This window comes from Panthera tigris, chromosome B2, assembly GCF_018350195.1.
Source record: "Panthera tigris isolate Pti1 chromosome B2, P.tigris_Pti1_mat1.1, whole genome shotgun sequence".
Lineage (NCBI taxonomy): Eukaryota > Metazoa > Chordata > Mammalia > Carnivora > Felidae > Panthera > Panthera tigris.
In genome coordinates this window covers 106,588,756-106,605,307 of record NC_056664.1, presented here as the reverse complement: position 1 = coordinate 106,605,307, position 16,552 = coordinate 106,588,756, and the positions used below count along the sequence as shown (strand labels likewise).

The window sequence follows — 16,552 nt, the reverse complement described above, 5'->3', positions numbered from 1 at the left end:
GTGGAAATGTGGAATATGTCTCAAACTATTGTGCCAAGTATTTTTTCACTTCCTCTTTTTTCCAGACAAGGACTGCCTCCCTTTGACAGAAGGCTAAAGTTCACGGACATCTCTTTAAAACTGTTTAACTTTATACCTTCTTCTCCTAATTTGAGCCCAAATCCGTTTAGCCTTGTGGTATCTGCAAGACCTGCTCCTTCCCCATTTCCTCACAGTATTCTTTACCCTTTGGCATTCTTTCCATCTCCTCCCCTCCCCATGAACACCAATCCTCATTCTTTTCTGGCCCAGGAGCATGTCTGTCTGTGAGGATTCCATGTACATAAAGAACACCTCCAAGGATCCCCAGACCACACTTTGGGTGACACTGGTTCATTTTAACATCCCAATTTAATGTAAAGCTTCCGAAAATTTTCCATGCCAAATTTATATCTTCTATTCCTATTTTCTCATTTGTCCTTATACAGGGACTATCCTCACATGTATTATTTTTAATGCAGCAAAAGAAGAAGAATGATAAATCACCAACAAACAGGTTTGTGAGTGTTCCCAATCTAAGTGCTCTGGAATCTGGTGGAGTGGGCAACGGACATCCTAACCGCCTGGCTCCCATTCCTAATTCTCCAGTCCACGATACCGAGTTCAACAGCAGCAAACCACTTCCACAGCCAGTGCCACCTAAAGAGCCCAAGACGTTTTTGAGGTGAGCCCCGTCTCACCAATGATTTTTTTTCTCTTTTCTTTTTTAACCTGAGAAATTTACCTTCTTACATTGCAGAAATTCACTACTTTAAGGACAGCCTAGGGAAAAAAACATATTACTGTGAAATCTTTTCAAAATATATTTATCACTTCTCTAGAGAACTTCTTTTTGGCTCTTAAGATTTTTTAAAATTTCTTGTCAGTTTTTCTATATACTGAAAGAAGTGCTAATTCTTAATATTTATGGATAGTTGCTTCATTTTGAGTATTGTAGCCAATTTTTTCACTAATCATCTTTATTACAGAACTTTAAATTATTTTTTATTTCTGTTATATTTTTTCACTCTCTTGTTTGCCAGGCTTATTTACAAATATATATGCTTACTGCCAAAATAAAATATATGTAAGCTCTGGGAACTTCATGATCTACGTAAGCAAAAAATAAAAAAAAAATTTTACCATTGACATTCCAATTTTAAGTTAAACTCGGACTTGATTAAATGCATTCACAAGGAGAATTTGAATGAAACCCAATTGTTTATCCATTAAATAAAGTCAGAAAGTACTGGTTTTTGGTAAATGTTTACCTTACTATTACTGATTCTGTGCTGCTTTAAATTTACTGTTTAACTTATTCCTACTAATCTCAGCTGTGTCACCAGTAATAGCCTTACAGGTAGACTATCTTTTTCTAGGGTAAGTGATTACATAGTTAATGACAAATTATTTTAAAGAGAAAAAATAGCAAGAATGAAAATAGTCAAATACGTTTTGAATGTGTCTCCTGCTAAATATTTTGTGTTGCTTATTTTCCCTTGTGCATGGGTATGTTCAGGTATCAGTAAGATGCATGTGCATGAGCTCAAGGAACATGACTACTGGAGTTTCCATTACACATTGTTGCGTGCCTTGTAATTTCCCCCAAAGACGGTAGGGATTCTTTTATTTTCTCAACTAGCCCAAAGACTCTTTAGTTAGAATTAAGTATAAATTTGAACTTTGAAGATGGAGGGGAAACTGGCTTCTGAGTGGTACTCCTTTCCCCCTAGAGTATTTGCTTATGGAATTATGATAGTTCAATATAAATATACATGTAGTAAAAATACTGAACCATGGCTTAGTTACTTAAGTTAGTTATATTTGAGGATACATCTGTAAAAACCAAATGCTTCTGTCAGATTCTGAAATTTTAATTAACTAGAAGAAAAGGTGCTGAAAAAGAGGAATGTTATCTTATTCTTATTTCTGACAATTCCTCCTGAATTTTCTTTATTCAAAGAAGGTGACATTATTTTTCTCAACTGTCTGGATTTTGGGGGGTTTTTTGTAATTTTTTGTAATTGTTTTGATGTGGCTCCTCCTTAACTGACTTCATCTGAGCTGCTGATGCACTCTCACGCTCTCATGGAGTGGAGAACCCAATCTAGTGTAGAGGGGTCTACAAAACACATCTAATGCAGGGAACCACTTGTGGTCATCTACACTGGTGTTTCTTTGTGCTTTTCCCTTCGTTTTGCAAAACAGCTTAATGCTGGGTTACATGTCTCTCTTTTTTTATGAATTCAGTCCTCCTCAGAGTGAAGCTTCCCCGGTGGCTTCTCCCGATCCCCAGCGCCAGGAGTGGTTTGCCCGGTACTTCACGTTCTGAAAGAGTAGTGTTGGCAACAGCTCTGTGTGGACTGTTCCTAAGAGCATGACCTTATACAGACCATTATGTGAACAGGCTTTCCTATGTCAGACACTGTGAATGAGAAAGTATTTGTCTCTCCAATTTGCAAATACACTATTTCCTGTGATATTTACTGGAATCACTCTACTATATTATGTGTGTAATTATAGCAGTTATTTTTATTTGAGATGGAAGAGTCTTTAACCTTTGTAATTACTGCATAATAAATTTTGTTAGAACAAACAGTGCTTTTCATTTTTTTCTAGTAAGTTTGAGTTTTTAAGTATTTTTTAATTCTAGGTAAGACTTACCCAAAAAGTGTTTTCTGAAAAAAGTTTTCCTGCATAATAACAAAATATCAAATTATTTGACTTCAATAATCAAAACAAAATCAGGATAGGTAAATCTACTGATTTGTTCCATTACCATGTGTAATATAAACTGTGTCCTATAAATTTACAAGACTATAATGAAAACACTTGTGGAAATTGTAGATTTTCAACTATAGAAAATACTGCTGACTTATTTATAGTGTATTTTACTACTCTGATAGTTGGGGATCTAGAGCTTCTAATACAGTTAGTATCTATGATTAATATTTATGGCCAAAGGCTATTTGGTAGAGACAGTTCTATCGTAATTTGTCTTAGGAATTAGTTTGTTACTGACACATGGACTCAACTACTACTCAACAACTGGAGTGCCAAATTTAGTTGATTAAGCAATGTGGATTTTAGAAAAATCTGGGTGAACAAGATAAATACAAATACCTGGTCTATGAATGATTGTAACAACAACAAAGGCCAATTTTTTAAATGGTTACTATGTGTCAGACACTGTGCTCCGGGGCAGTAGAAAGATCATGTTATTTAATCTTCACCAAATCTTCAAGAAACAAACCACTGTGTATGAGTGTGCACAGTTGGCATGTTCTTATAAGTTATCCTGGAAAAAAAAGTTTATATAAAATACTTGCTCTGAATTTTTTTCTTCAACTGAGAATAAATTTTCTAAGAAAAGTGGTTAATGCTTATTTCAGAAAACAAATCTAGTTATAAGCACTTATTCCCATACCTAACTTGTATATATCTGCTATTTGGAGATTATTTACCAAGGAATTGATGATTAGTACTCATGCAGGTGACTGTGCTAGACACAGATATACAGAGATGATGAACATCTGTTCTCAAAGAGCTAACCATATACTTGCTGAAATAGCCAAGGACCACTTTTTCTTTTTTAAGCAACCTCAGAAGGCACACAGATAAGATTTATGGAGTGTACCATGAGAACAGAGAGGAGGAAGTCATTGATTCTACCTAAATGGTGACATGGAAAGCTTGACATGGAAATGGTGCCCAGCTGTAATACTGAAAGATGAGTAAGAATTAACCAGACCTGGGACGGGGTTGTTTCACATACAAACTAGTACAAGTGTCAAGAAAGAACGGGCCAGCTACATCCAGAGAATTAAGTGCAATCCTATGGGTCCAATGTGTAAGGGCTAGAGAACATGGCATAAGAGAGCAACCATTCCTTGAGCATCTAGCCTTTTATTAGAATTCAACATTTTTAATTAACAACTCAAATGAAAAACACAAGCATACAACTAGTAAAGGTTAAAACCTGTGCTCTTTCCATTGTGCTACAAAGGGCCTGAAATGCTTAGTAAGGAATTCAACTCAATCCTCTAGAATCTTGAGCATGTAATAAATAGCATGATTTGATTTAGAATTTTAAATTGCCATACTGGCTGCAAAAAAAAAAGAAAAAAGACCTACATATATGTTGCCTACAAGAGACTCACTTTAGACCTAAAAACACATACAGACAATGAAAGTGAAAGGATGGAAAAAGATATCCCATACAAATAAAAACAAAGATGAGAGTAGCAATACATCTATCAAACAATAGACTTTAAAACAAAGACTGTAACAGGAGATTAAAAAAAAAGAACAGGACATTACATAATGATAAAGGAATCAATCCAGCAAAACACAATAATTGTAAATATCTAAGCACCCAACATTGGAGCCCTTAAACCATAAAGCAAATATTAACAGACATAAAGGGAAAAATTGCCAGTATAGCATGGGAATTTAACACCCCACTTATATCAATGAATACATTATCCAGACCGAAAATCAATATGGAAACAGTGTCTTTAAATTACACATTAGATCAGATAGACTCAACAGACATATACAGTACATTCCATTCCAAAACATCAGAAGACACATTCTTTTCAAGGGCACATGGAACATTCTCCAGGACAGATCACATGTTAGGCCACAAAACAAATCTCAATTAGTTTAAAAAGATTAGAATCTTATCATGCATCTTTTCTGACCACAATAGTATGGAACTAGAAGTTAAACACAAGACCAAAAAAAAAAAAAAAAAAAACTAGAAAAAAACACAAACACATGGATGCTAAATAACATGCTGCTAAACAGCCAATGGCTCAACAAAGAAACGAAAGAGGAAATAAAAAAATACATGGAGACAAACGAACATGAAAATTCAATGGTCCAAAATCTTTGGGATGCATCAAAAGCAGTTCCAAGAGGGAAATTTAGAGCAATACAGGCTTAACTGAAGAAACAAATAATAGTCTTAATCTCACACCTAAAGGAACTAGAAGAAGAAAAGCAAAGGTTAAGAGAAGGAAGGAAATAATAAAAATCACAGGAGAAATAAACGAAATACAAAGAAGAGACCAATGAAACCAACATTGATAACCCTTTAGTCACATTCATCAAGAAAAAAAAGACCTAAGTAAATCCAGTAAGAAAGAAAAAAGGAGAAAGAACTGACACTACAGAAATACAAAGGATTGTGAGAAAATAATGTGAAAAATTTGTTGCCAAATTAGATAACCTAGAAGAAATGGATTAATTCTAGAAACATATAACATTTCAAAACTGAACCAGGAATAGAAAATTGAAACAGACCAACTACCAGTAACAAAATTGACCAGTAATCAAAAATTCTCAACAAATAAAAATCCAGGATTAGCTTCACAGGTGAATTCTACCAAACATTTAAAGAAGAGTTAATACCTATTCTGAAAAAAAAAGGAAGCAAAGATTCCAAATACATTCTATATGGCTAGCATTACCCTGATACCAAAACTATATAAAGACACTCCAAAATAAAACTACAGGCCAATATCTCTGATGAACACAGGTGCAGAAATCCACAACAAAATATGAACAAACCAAACTCAACAAGACATTAAAAAAAATCATACAGCATGATTAAATGGGATTTATTCCAAGAATGCAAGGGTAGTTCAACCTAGCAAATCAATCAACATGATATATCACATTAACAAAGCAAAGGGTAAAAATCATGTCAACAATAGGTACAGAAAAACCATTTGACAAAGTACAACATCCATTCATGACAAAATCTCCCAACAAAGTAGGTTTAGAGGGAACATACCTCAACATAATAAAGGCCATTTATGAAAAACCCACAGTTAACATCATACTTAATGATGAAAAACAGATTTTTCCCTAAGGTTAGGAATAAGACAAGGATGTCCACTCTCACCACTTTTATTGAATATAGTATTGGAAGTCATAGCCACAGCAATCAAACAAGAAATAAAAGGCATACAGTTTGATAAGGAAGAAATAAAACTCACTATTTGCAGATGACATACTATACATAGAAAACCCTAAAGACACCAACAAAAAACTTAGAATAATTGAATTCAGCAAACTTGTAGGATACAAAATCAATACAAAGAAGTCAGTTGTGTTTCTACGCACTAATAAGTAGCAGAAACAGAAATTAAGAAAACAATCCCATTTACAATAGCACCAAAAAGAATAAAATAGGGGTGCCTGGCTGGCTCAGTTGATAGAGTATGTGACTCTTGATCTTGGGATTGTGGGCTTGAACCCCACATTCAATGTAGAGATTACTTAGAAATAAAATCTTAAAAAGAATAATCTTAAGGAGGTTAGTTAGAAAGAACTCTGAACACTAAAACATTGATGAATGAAATTGAAAATGACACAAACAAATGGAAAGATATTCCATGCTCGTGAATTAGAAGAATATTGTTTAGGAGTGCCTGGGCGGCTCAGTCAGTTAAGCATCTGACTTCGGCTCAGGTCATGATCTCACAGTTTGTGAGTTCGAGCCCCAAATGGGGCTTTCTGCTGACAGCTCAGAACCTTGAGCCTGCTTCAGATTCTATGTCTCCCTCTCTCTCTGCCCCCTCCCTCCCTCCCTCTCCCTCCCTCTCTCTCTCTTTCAAAAATAAACATTAAAAAATATTTTTAAAAAAGAATATTGTTTAAATGTACACAAAAACAATTACAGATTCAATGCAAGATAGCAATAGCATTTTTCACAGATCTGGAACATACAATACTAAAATTTGTATGAAATCACAAAAGACCCAAATAGCCAAAGTAATCTTGAAAAAGAACAAGAAAGGTGGACGTATCACAATCCCAGATTTCAAGATATACTACAAAGCTGTAGTAATCAAAACACTATGGTACTAGCACAAAAACAAAGAGATCAATGGAACAGACTAGAGAGTCCAGAAATAAGTCCATGCTTTATGGTCAATTAATCAATGAAAAGACAGGCAGGAATATACAATGAGAAAATGATACCTCCTTCAATAAATGGTGTTGGGAATACTGGACAGCTACATACATACAGAAGAATGAATCTGGACCACTTTCTTACACCATATAAGAAAATAAACTCAAAATGGATTTAAGACCTAAATGTAATAAGACCTGAGGCCATAAAACTCCTAGAAGAAAACATAGGCAATAACTGACATCAGACTTAGCAACATTTTTCTAGATCCGTCTCCTCAGGAAAGGGAAGCAAAAGCAAAAATAAACTATTGGGATTAAAAAAGCCTTCGCACAGCAAAGGAAACAATCGAGAAAACAAAAAGGCAACCTACTGAATGGGAGAAGATACTTGAAAATGACATATCCAATAAGAGGCTAACATCCAAAATAACTTGTACAACTCCAAAAAACCCCACAAATAATCTGATTAAAAATGGGCAGAGAACCTGAATAGACATTTTTCCAAAGAAGGCATACAGATGAACAACGGACACATAAAAAGATGTTCAGTATCACTAATCACCAGGGAAATGCAAATCAAAACCACCAGGAGATATTACCTTACACAAGTCAAAAAGACAAGAAACAAGTGTTGGTGAGTGTATGGAAAAAAAGGAAACCCTTGTGCACTGTTGGTGGAGATGTGAATTGCTGCAGCCACTACTGAAACAGCATGGAGGATCCTCAAAAAAATAAAGAACAAAACTACCATATGATCCCATAATTTTACTACGGGGTATTTACCCAAAGAAAACAAAAACACTAATTAAAAAAGATCTATGCACTCCTATGTTTAATGCAGCATTTTTTACAATGGCCAAGATATGAAAGCAACCTAAATGTCCATGAGTAGATGGAGAGATAAGGAAGATATGATACATATACACATATATACACACAATGGAATACTACTCAGCCATAAAAAAGAATGAGGTCTTACCATTTGTGACAACATGGATGGACCTAGGAAGGTATCATGCTAAATGAAAGAAGTCAGACAAATACCATATGATTTTGCTTCTATGTGGAATCTAACAAATAAATAAGCAAACCAAAAGCAGAAACAGACCCATAAATACAGAGAACTGATAGCTGCCAGAGGGAGATGGGTGGGAGGATGGGCAAAATGACAAAGGGAAGGGAAATAGGAGATAGTTTTCTAGTTGTAGAATGATTAAGTCTTGGAGATGAAAGGTACAGCATAGGGAATATAGTCTGGTATTGTAATGCCAGAATATAGTATGTTAATTGTATGGTGACAGATGATAGCTACACTTGTGGTAAGCATAGCATAATGTTCAGACTTGTCAAATCACTATGTTGCATACCTGAAACAATGTAACATTGTGTATCAACTATACACCAATAAAAACATTAGATAAATACTTTCCTTAGAAAACAATAAAAATAAAAAATAGGACTGCATCTCAAAGGAAGGTAGGTCCAGGAAACCTCCGTTGAACTGCCTGTCATTCCTGCAGTGACAATGTTGTCCTTGCTGATCATATACCTAGAGCCATTATTATGCCACCATGATACTCTGCCAAAGAGGTCCTACATAGGGTTTGGATTTGCCCTCCCTTTCTGAGGTCTGGTCTCCAGAGTGACAGGAACCCTAGGATGAGATTAAAGCCTTTCTACCTCTCTCTTGCTCTCCCCCCACCCCACAGATGGGGTTAACCCTATCACTGAAGAAAAACAGTTTTAGCAAAACATTTATTTTGATAGAAAAAGCAACATGGAATCCTAGAATCTTGGAGTTGGAAGAGTCCTTAAAAGCCATCTGTTCTAATCTCTGACAGAATGCTTAAATCTCCCCTATAACAACCCTGACTGAACTTGGATACTCCAGTGAAGGAAGCTCACCTCCTCTGAGGCTCCCTGGTGCTGGCTCTGCCACTGACAAGTATCTTAAAGAACCTCTGTGACTCAGTCTTCAGGTCTGGGTAATAAAATACCTTCTACCCTACCTTCCTGCAAAGATAATATGAGATAGTTTGGGAAAGATATAAATTATGATAGGTGAGTAAATAGTTGTGTTCGAAAGTAGAAGAGCAAATATACTAAAGAATAAAAGGATTATCAAGAAGTGACTGAGATCAGAGGCTATATATATTTATATTGAAACCCATCAGCATGATTTTGCTCTTTGGCCATCTTCAGCTACTTGGATACAGGTTTATATGAATGGGTAAATTATACTTCACCAGGATTAGGATTTTGTTAGGTAAGTACAACAGGAGGGAGGTCAAAGGAGGAAGAGTGTTTGCAGAGATGTGAGAACAATGATAAAAATGCTATTTATTATGTTAACACTATTTTTATGCCAGGAGTTTAGAAGTAAAACCACAGTGGACATATACCACCAATTGCCTTATTAACAGTTCCGATTGCCAATTTCCAATATGTGTCAGAGATAGGGATGGGGTTGTCCCACATATTTTAGCAATTTTCCAAACCAGCTGTGTGTCCTACAATTCTGAAACTACCTGGAGATGGCATTAGATCCCACAGGTTAACTGCTCAGTCTACAAGACTGCTCTCCACTTTATACCCCAATCCCAAGGCTAGGTTGTTATCTGTGCCTCTGACCAACTGGCTATAAATCAAAGGTGCCTGCAACCCTCTCTTTGTGTTCAATTAATTTGCTAGAGCCACTCACAGAACTCAAGAAACCTATTTACACATTAGATTGCTGGTTTATTACAAAGGATATTAAAGGTTATAGATGAACATCCAGATGAAAAGATACATAGGACAAGATCCTCTTGGGATCCTGGGGTTTGGGGCCTGGCACAATGGCAAATGGAAGTGTCCTGGTTCCCCAACCGGAAAGCTCTCTGAACCCTGTCCTTTTGTGTTTTTATGGAGGCTTCATTGGCCATTAGTGACTGACCTCAATCTTCAATTCCTTTTCCCTCCCTGGAAGCCTAGGGGTTCCAACCCTGTAATCACAGGGTTGGCCTCCCTGGCAGAGCACCCATCCTTAGGTGGGGTCTAAACATCACCTGATTAACATAACAAAAGACACCTTCAACCCTCTTCTCACTTAGGAAATTCCAATAGTTGTAGAAGCTCTGTGCCAGAAATGGGACAAAGGTCAAATATTTCTTATTATAAATCACAATATCACTTTTACTTTGGTCAAGCTGATTTTTACATACAGGTTGAGATATTTAGTTTTTATCTCATTTGGTCACTTCCTTCATAACCAATCATGTATGTAGGTATGATTAAAACTCTTGTTTCTGTTCCTAACATAATATCTTCACATATTTACTTAAGGCTTTTCATCATCAAACAGTATGCTTCTAGCTGTTAGCTTTTCCCCAACACTGATTTTAAATCTGGAGTAAAGAGATAGGTCCTACGGGGGGAATCACAAAGAATCAGAGAGCACATGAATGAAAATGAGAGAGCGAGAGAGAGCATGAGCACACATATGGCATGCTGTGAGAAGTGCTTCTTGAACAGCTGAACCATGATTGGTTTATTTTTCTGTGTCTTTCTTCATGTTGTAGAGAGTATTAATGTGGATTAGGGGGTAGAGAAGGAGAAGTTTATAATATAACATGCTTGGAATGCTTTATTCATGTTCACAGGAACGAAATGCAAAATTTTGGAAGAAAAACAATACAAATAAGATATTTGGAAATATATCACAAACAAGCTTCTGAGTTAAATATTCAGATAAAAGCATATAAAAATATTGAGAGCAGTATATTGCTTTGGATCCAGCTAAAAAATATCTATAGAAGTCTCTTAAGTATTATTTTCATATATGAAATGGAGAACAACAACATATTTTGGAATAGACATATTCTTTTAAAATAATGATATGCATAACTTCCTTTATGTTATCACAAACTTTCTAATATTCTCTATTACATGATACCACTGTGACAATGGACTATACCATTTAATTTTGGTTTGGAAGGTTACTACATATGAACCACCTCTGGTAATCCTTGGAATTACGATATCTCTCTAATTTTCTGAATGTAGTTATATTTAATTTTAACAATATAATTTTAATTTTATTAGTATTCAAAATTTTGAAATAAAATAGCCCAGAAATAAACTCTCACACATATAGTTCAATGATTTGTGACAAGAGTGCCAAGACCATTCAATGGGGAAAGGACAGTTTTTTTCAACAAATAGCACTGAAAAACCCAGATATCCACAAGAAAAAAAAAAAAAAAAAAAAAAGATGAACCCTTACCTTACACCATATACAAAAACTAACACAAAGTGGATCAAAGTCTGAAACATAAAGGCTAAAACTATAAAACTCTTATAAGAAAACAGGGTAAACCTTTATGAAATTAGATTTGGCAATGATTTCTTGGCTATAACACCAAAATCATAGCTAACAAAAGCACACATAGGACTTCATCAATATTAAAAGCCTTTGTGCATCAAAAGAAATTATGAACAAAGTGAAAAGTCAATCCCTCAAAAAGGGGAAAAAAAGCTCACAAAGCATATATCTGAAAAGGATTAATAGCCAGAATATATAAATAACTACTAAGACTCAACAGCAACACAACAGCAGCAAAAAGCCCAATTCAACAATGGACAAAGGACTTAAATGTTTCTCCAAAGAAAACATACAAATGGCCAATAAACACATGAAAAGATGTTCAACATCATTAGTCATTAGAAAAGTCAAGTTAAAACCATAATGGGATACCACTTCATACCCATTAAGCTGACTTTTATTTTTAAAAGGTGGGAGGGCCACAAACAAATGGAAAGATATTCCATGCCCATGGATTGGAAGAACAAAGATTGTTAAAATGTCCATATTACCCAAAGCCAGCTACAGATTTAATACAATTCCTATTGAAATACCAACAGCATTCTTCACAGAACTAGAATAATCCTACAAAATTTGTATGGAATCACAAAAGACTCTGAATAGCCAAAGCAATCTTGAAAAAGAAAAACAAAGTTGGAGATATCACAAATCTGGATTTCAAGTCACACTACAAAGCGGTAGTAGTCAAAACAGTACAGTACTGGCACAAAAACAGACACATAGATCAATGGCACAGAATAGCAGAAAAATAAATGCAAGAGTACAAGAGAGTACAAGCAGTAATTTCTGACATCAGTTGTAACATTTTTCTAAATATGTCTCCTGAGGTAAAAGAAACAAAAGCAAAATAAACTACTGAGACTACATCAAAATAAAAAGCTTCTGCACAGCAAAGGAAACAAGTAACAAAACTAAAAGGCAAACTACTGAATGGAAAAAAAGATATTTGAAAGTGACATATCCACTAAAGGGTTAGCATCCAAAATATATAAAGAACTTATACAGCTCAACACACACACACACACACACACACACACACACACACAATCCCATTTTTAAAAAGAGCAAAAGACATGAACAGACATTTCTCCAAAGAAGACACTCAGATGGCCAACAGACACATGAAAAGATGCTCAAGATCACTCATCATCAGGGAAGTATAAATCAAAACCCCAATGAAATATCGCCTCACCCCTGTCAGAATGGCTAAAATAACAAACACAAGAAACAAGTGTTGGCAAGGATGTGATTTTCCAAGAAAATGGAACCCTCCTGCACTACTGGTGGGAATGCAAACTGGTACAGCCACTATGGAAAACAGTATGGAGGTTCCTCAAAAAATTAAAAAGATAATTACCCTATGATCCAATAATTTTACTACTGGGCATTTATCCAAAGAACACAAAACACTAATTGAAAAAGATATACGCACCTCTATGTTTACTGCAGTATTATAATAGCTGAATTATGGAAGTAGCCCAAATGCCCATCAATTGATGAATGGATAAAGAAGATGTAGTATATATACAATGGAATATTATTCAACCATAAAAAAAGAATGAAATCTTGGCAATTGCAACAACATGGATGGATCTAAAGGGTATAATGCTAAGTGAAATAAGTCAGTCAGAGAAAGACAAATACCATATGGTTTCACTTTTATGTGAAATTAAAAAAAAATTAATGCTTGTTTTTTGAGAGAGAGAGACCAAGACAGAGACAGAGCATGAGGGGGGAGGCGCAGAGAGAGAGGGAGACACAGATTCTGAAGCAGAATCCAGGCTCTGAGCTGTCAGTACAGAGTCTGACATGGGGCTCAAACTCACAAACCACAAGATCATGACCTGAGTGGAAGTTGAACACTTAACTGACGGAGCCACCCAAGTGCCCCGACTCATATGTGAAATTTAAGAAACAAATGAACAAATGAACAAAAAGAAACAAACCCAAAAACAGATTCTTAACTATAGAGAATAAACTGAGGGTTACCAGAGGGGAGGTGGGAGTGAGGTTAGATGAAATAGGTGAAGGAGATTAAGAGTCACTTATCCTGATGAGCACTGAGTAATGTATAGAATTCTGGAAACACTATATTGTACATATAAAACTAATATAACACTGCATGTTAACTATAATGGAATTTAAAAAAATAAAAAGGTGGGAGGGATAAGTTGGCAAGGATGTTGAGAGACTGGAACCCTTTGGCACTGCTGGTAGGAATGTAAAATGATACAGCCATTGTGGAAAATAGTTTGGCTGTTCCTCAAAAAAATTAAAGAGAATTACCATATGATTCAGCTTTTCCACATGTAGGTATACATTCAAAGGCAAAATTTTGAATAGGAACTCGAACAGATACCTGCACACCCATGGCCATAGCAGCATTATTCACAATAGCCACAAGGTAGAAACAATCCAAATGTCCATCAATGGATGAACAGATAACTAAAATTAAAAACCCAATCTTTCCCTTCTGTTGTAGGAAAATACTTCAATTCAGTCTATCTCCTCATACAAAACATTCATTTCTGACACTTCTGGCCAACAAATGTGTGTGTTTTCTTCCCCTCCCCACCCCTCCCCAGCCAACAACAAGTAAATCTCTGCCATCAGCTGAGTGTCCTTCAATTTAACCAAATTCTGATACTATCTACTCAGAGACATCATTGGCTTCCACAACTTCAGAGTTTAGTCCCACAGGCCATTCCTCTCACTCACTCCCTACACATATGCACACTTCAGAAGCCAGGGACAGGTCCAGGTTGTCACCTGTGCCTCTGACCAACTAGCTATACATTGGAGGCTCTAATGACCCTGGGTTTGGTTAATTTGCTTGAGTGGCTCACTGAACTCCAGGAAACATGTCTACCAGATTAAAGGATAGGATAAAGGATAAAAAGCCAGAGGAAGAGATGCATAGGACAAGGTCTTAGATGTTCCTAAATGCAAGAGCTTTTGTCCCTATAGGGTTGGGGTGCATTATCCTCCTAGTATAGACATGTTCACCAACCTGGAAGCTGTCTAAACCCTATACTTTTGGGATTTTAAGAAGGCTTTCTCACATAGGCATAATCAATTATTAATGTCATTTCAAGCCCCTCTCATCTCTCTGGAGGATGGAGGGTAAGGCTGAAAATTCCAAGCCTCTAATCATGGCTTGGTCTTTCTGGTGACCAGTCCTCTATCCAGGAGCCCACCTAAAGGTACCTTAGTAGACCAAGAGGTGGTGCTCTTATCACTGAGGAACTTAAAAGAGTTTTAGGAGCCCTGTGTCACAGATGAGGTCAAAGACCAAATATTAAAACAAGATTGCTCATAGTGTTCTTATAATTTAGGAAATTACAAGAGTTTAGGAGCTTTGCACCCAGGAATCTGGGGCAGAGACCAATATATATATTTTTTTATTATCTTACAATAACAGAATGTGCCACATACATATAATGGAATATTATTCAGCCTTAAAAAGGAGTGAAAATCTCACATGTGCTACAACACAGATGAACCCTGAAAAAAATGCTTGGTGAAATAAGCCAGACAAAAGAAGAAATAATGTTATGATTCCACTTATGTGAGGAAGCTAGAATAGATAAATTCACAATGACAGAAAAAAAGATCAGAATTTGTCAGAAATGAAGAGAAGGAAGTAAAAGAGAGTTATTGTCTAATGGGTATAAAATTTGAGATGATAAAAAATTCCAAAGATAGTAGTGATGGTTGCATAACATTGTGAATATACTTAATGCCACAAACTGTATACTTAAACTCATTAAAATGATAAATTTCATGTTATACAGATTTTATCACAATTTTTTTAAACAAGAAGTAACAAAAGGAAAATAAGTGGACTATATATCAAACTAAAAAAAACTTCTGTGCAGCAAAGGGAAACTATCAACAAAACAAAAAGGCAACCTACTGAATGGGAGAAAATATTTGCAAATTATATAGCTGATAAGGGGCTAATATCCAAAATATATAAAAAATTCATACAACTCAACAGCAAAAAAAAATCTGATTAAAAAATGGGCAGAGAATCTGGATAGACATTTTTATTTTTCCAAAGACATACAAATGGCCAAGACACAGGAAAAGATGCTCAACCACACTAATCATCAGGGATAGGCAAATCATAATCACAAAGAGATATTACACAAGTCAAAATGGCTATTATCAAAAGGACAAGAAATAGGAAATATTGGCAAGGATGTGGAGAAAAGGGAACCCTCATGCACTGTTGGTGGAAATGTAATTGGTGCAGCCACTATGGAAACAGTATGGAGGTTCCTCAAAAAATTAAAAAAATGGAACTATCAAATAATCTAATAATTCCACTCTGGGTATTCATCCAAAGAAAATCAAAACACAAACTCAAAAAGATATACGCACCCCCATGTTCATAGCAGCATTATTTACAATAGCCAAGACATGGAGACAACCTAACTCTCCCTCAGTGGGTGAATGAACACACACACACACACACGCACGCGCACACACACACACACACACTATACAACAGAATACTATTCAACCATAAAAAAAGAATGAAATCTTGCAATTTGTCACAAAATGGATGGACCTCTAGGGCATTATGCTAAGTGAAATAGGTAGACAGGGACAGACAAATAACATATGATCTCTCTTACATATAGAATCTAAAATAGCAAAAACAGGGGCGCCTAGGTGGCTCAGATGGTTAAGTGTCTGACTTGATTTCAGCTTGGGTCATGACCTCATGGTTCATGAGACTGAGCCCCGTGTGGGGCTCTGCACGAACAACATGGAGCCTGCTTGGGATTCTCTCTCTCCCTGTCTCTCTACCTCTCCTCCATTCACATGTGCACTTAATCAGTCTCAAAATAAATAAACTTTAAATATATATATATATATAAAATAGCAAAAACAAAAGCAAAACCCAGCTCATAGATACAGAGAACATATTGGTGGTTACAAAAGGCAGACGGGGGAAGATGGCGGCGTAGGAGGACGCGGGGCTCACAGCGCGTCCTGCCGATCACTTAGATTCCACCTACACCTGCCTAAAGAACCCAGAAAACCGCCAGAGGATTAGCAGAAGGGAGTCTCCGGAGTCAAGCGCAGACCAGAGGCCCACGGAAGAGGGTAGGAAGGGCGGCGAGGCGGTGCGCGCTCCACGGACTGGCGGGAGGGAGCCGGGGCGGAGGGGCGGCTCGCCGGCCAAGCAGAGCCCCCGAGTCGGGCTGGCAAAAGCGGAGGGGCCGGACAGAC

At 36.3% G+C, this 16,552-nt stretch overlaps 1 protein-coding gene across 3 annotated transcripts in view; it reads left to right on the top strand.

Annotated features, from left to right (window-relative positions):
* FAM184A (family with sequence similarity 184 member A) overlaps window positions 1-2,608 on the top strand; it is a 122,280-nt gene extending 119,672 nt beyond the window's left edge. The window contains exons 17-19 of one of the 3 annotated variants that reach the window (XR_006217840.1): window positions 468-703; window positions 1,538-1,632; window positions 2,269-2,356. Coding sequence is in view for 2 of the 3 variants with exons in the window: in XM_042987086.1 (XP_042843020.1) it covers window positions 468-703; window positions 2,269-2,350 (318 nt within the window). In the remaining variant the exon portion in view is untranslated. Of the gene's footprint in view, window positions 1-467; window positions 704-1,537; window positions 1,633-2,268 lie in introns of all 3 variants that reach the window. The other 2 variants (XM_042987087.1, XM_042987086.1) reach the window with 2 other exon arrangements.
* Window positions 2,609-16,552: the final 13,944 nt, after the last annotated feature.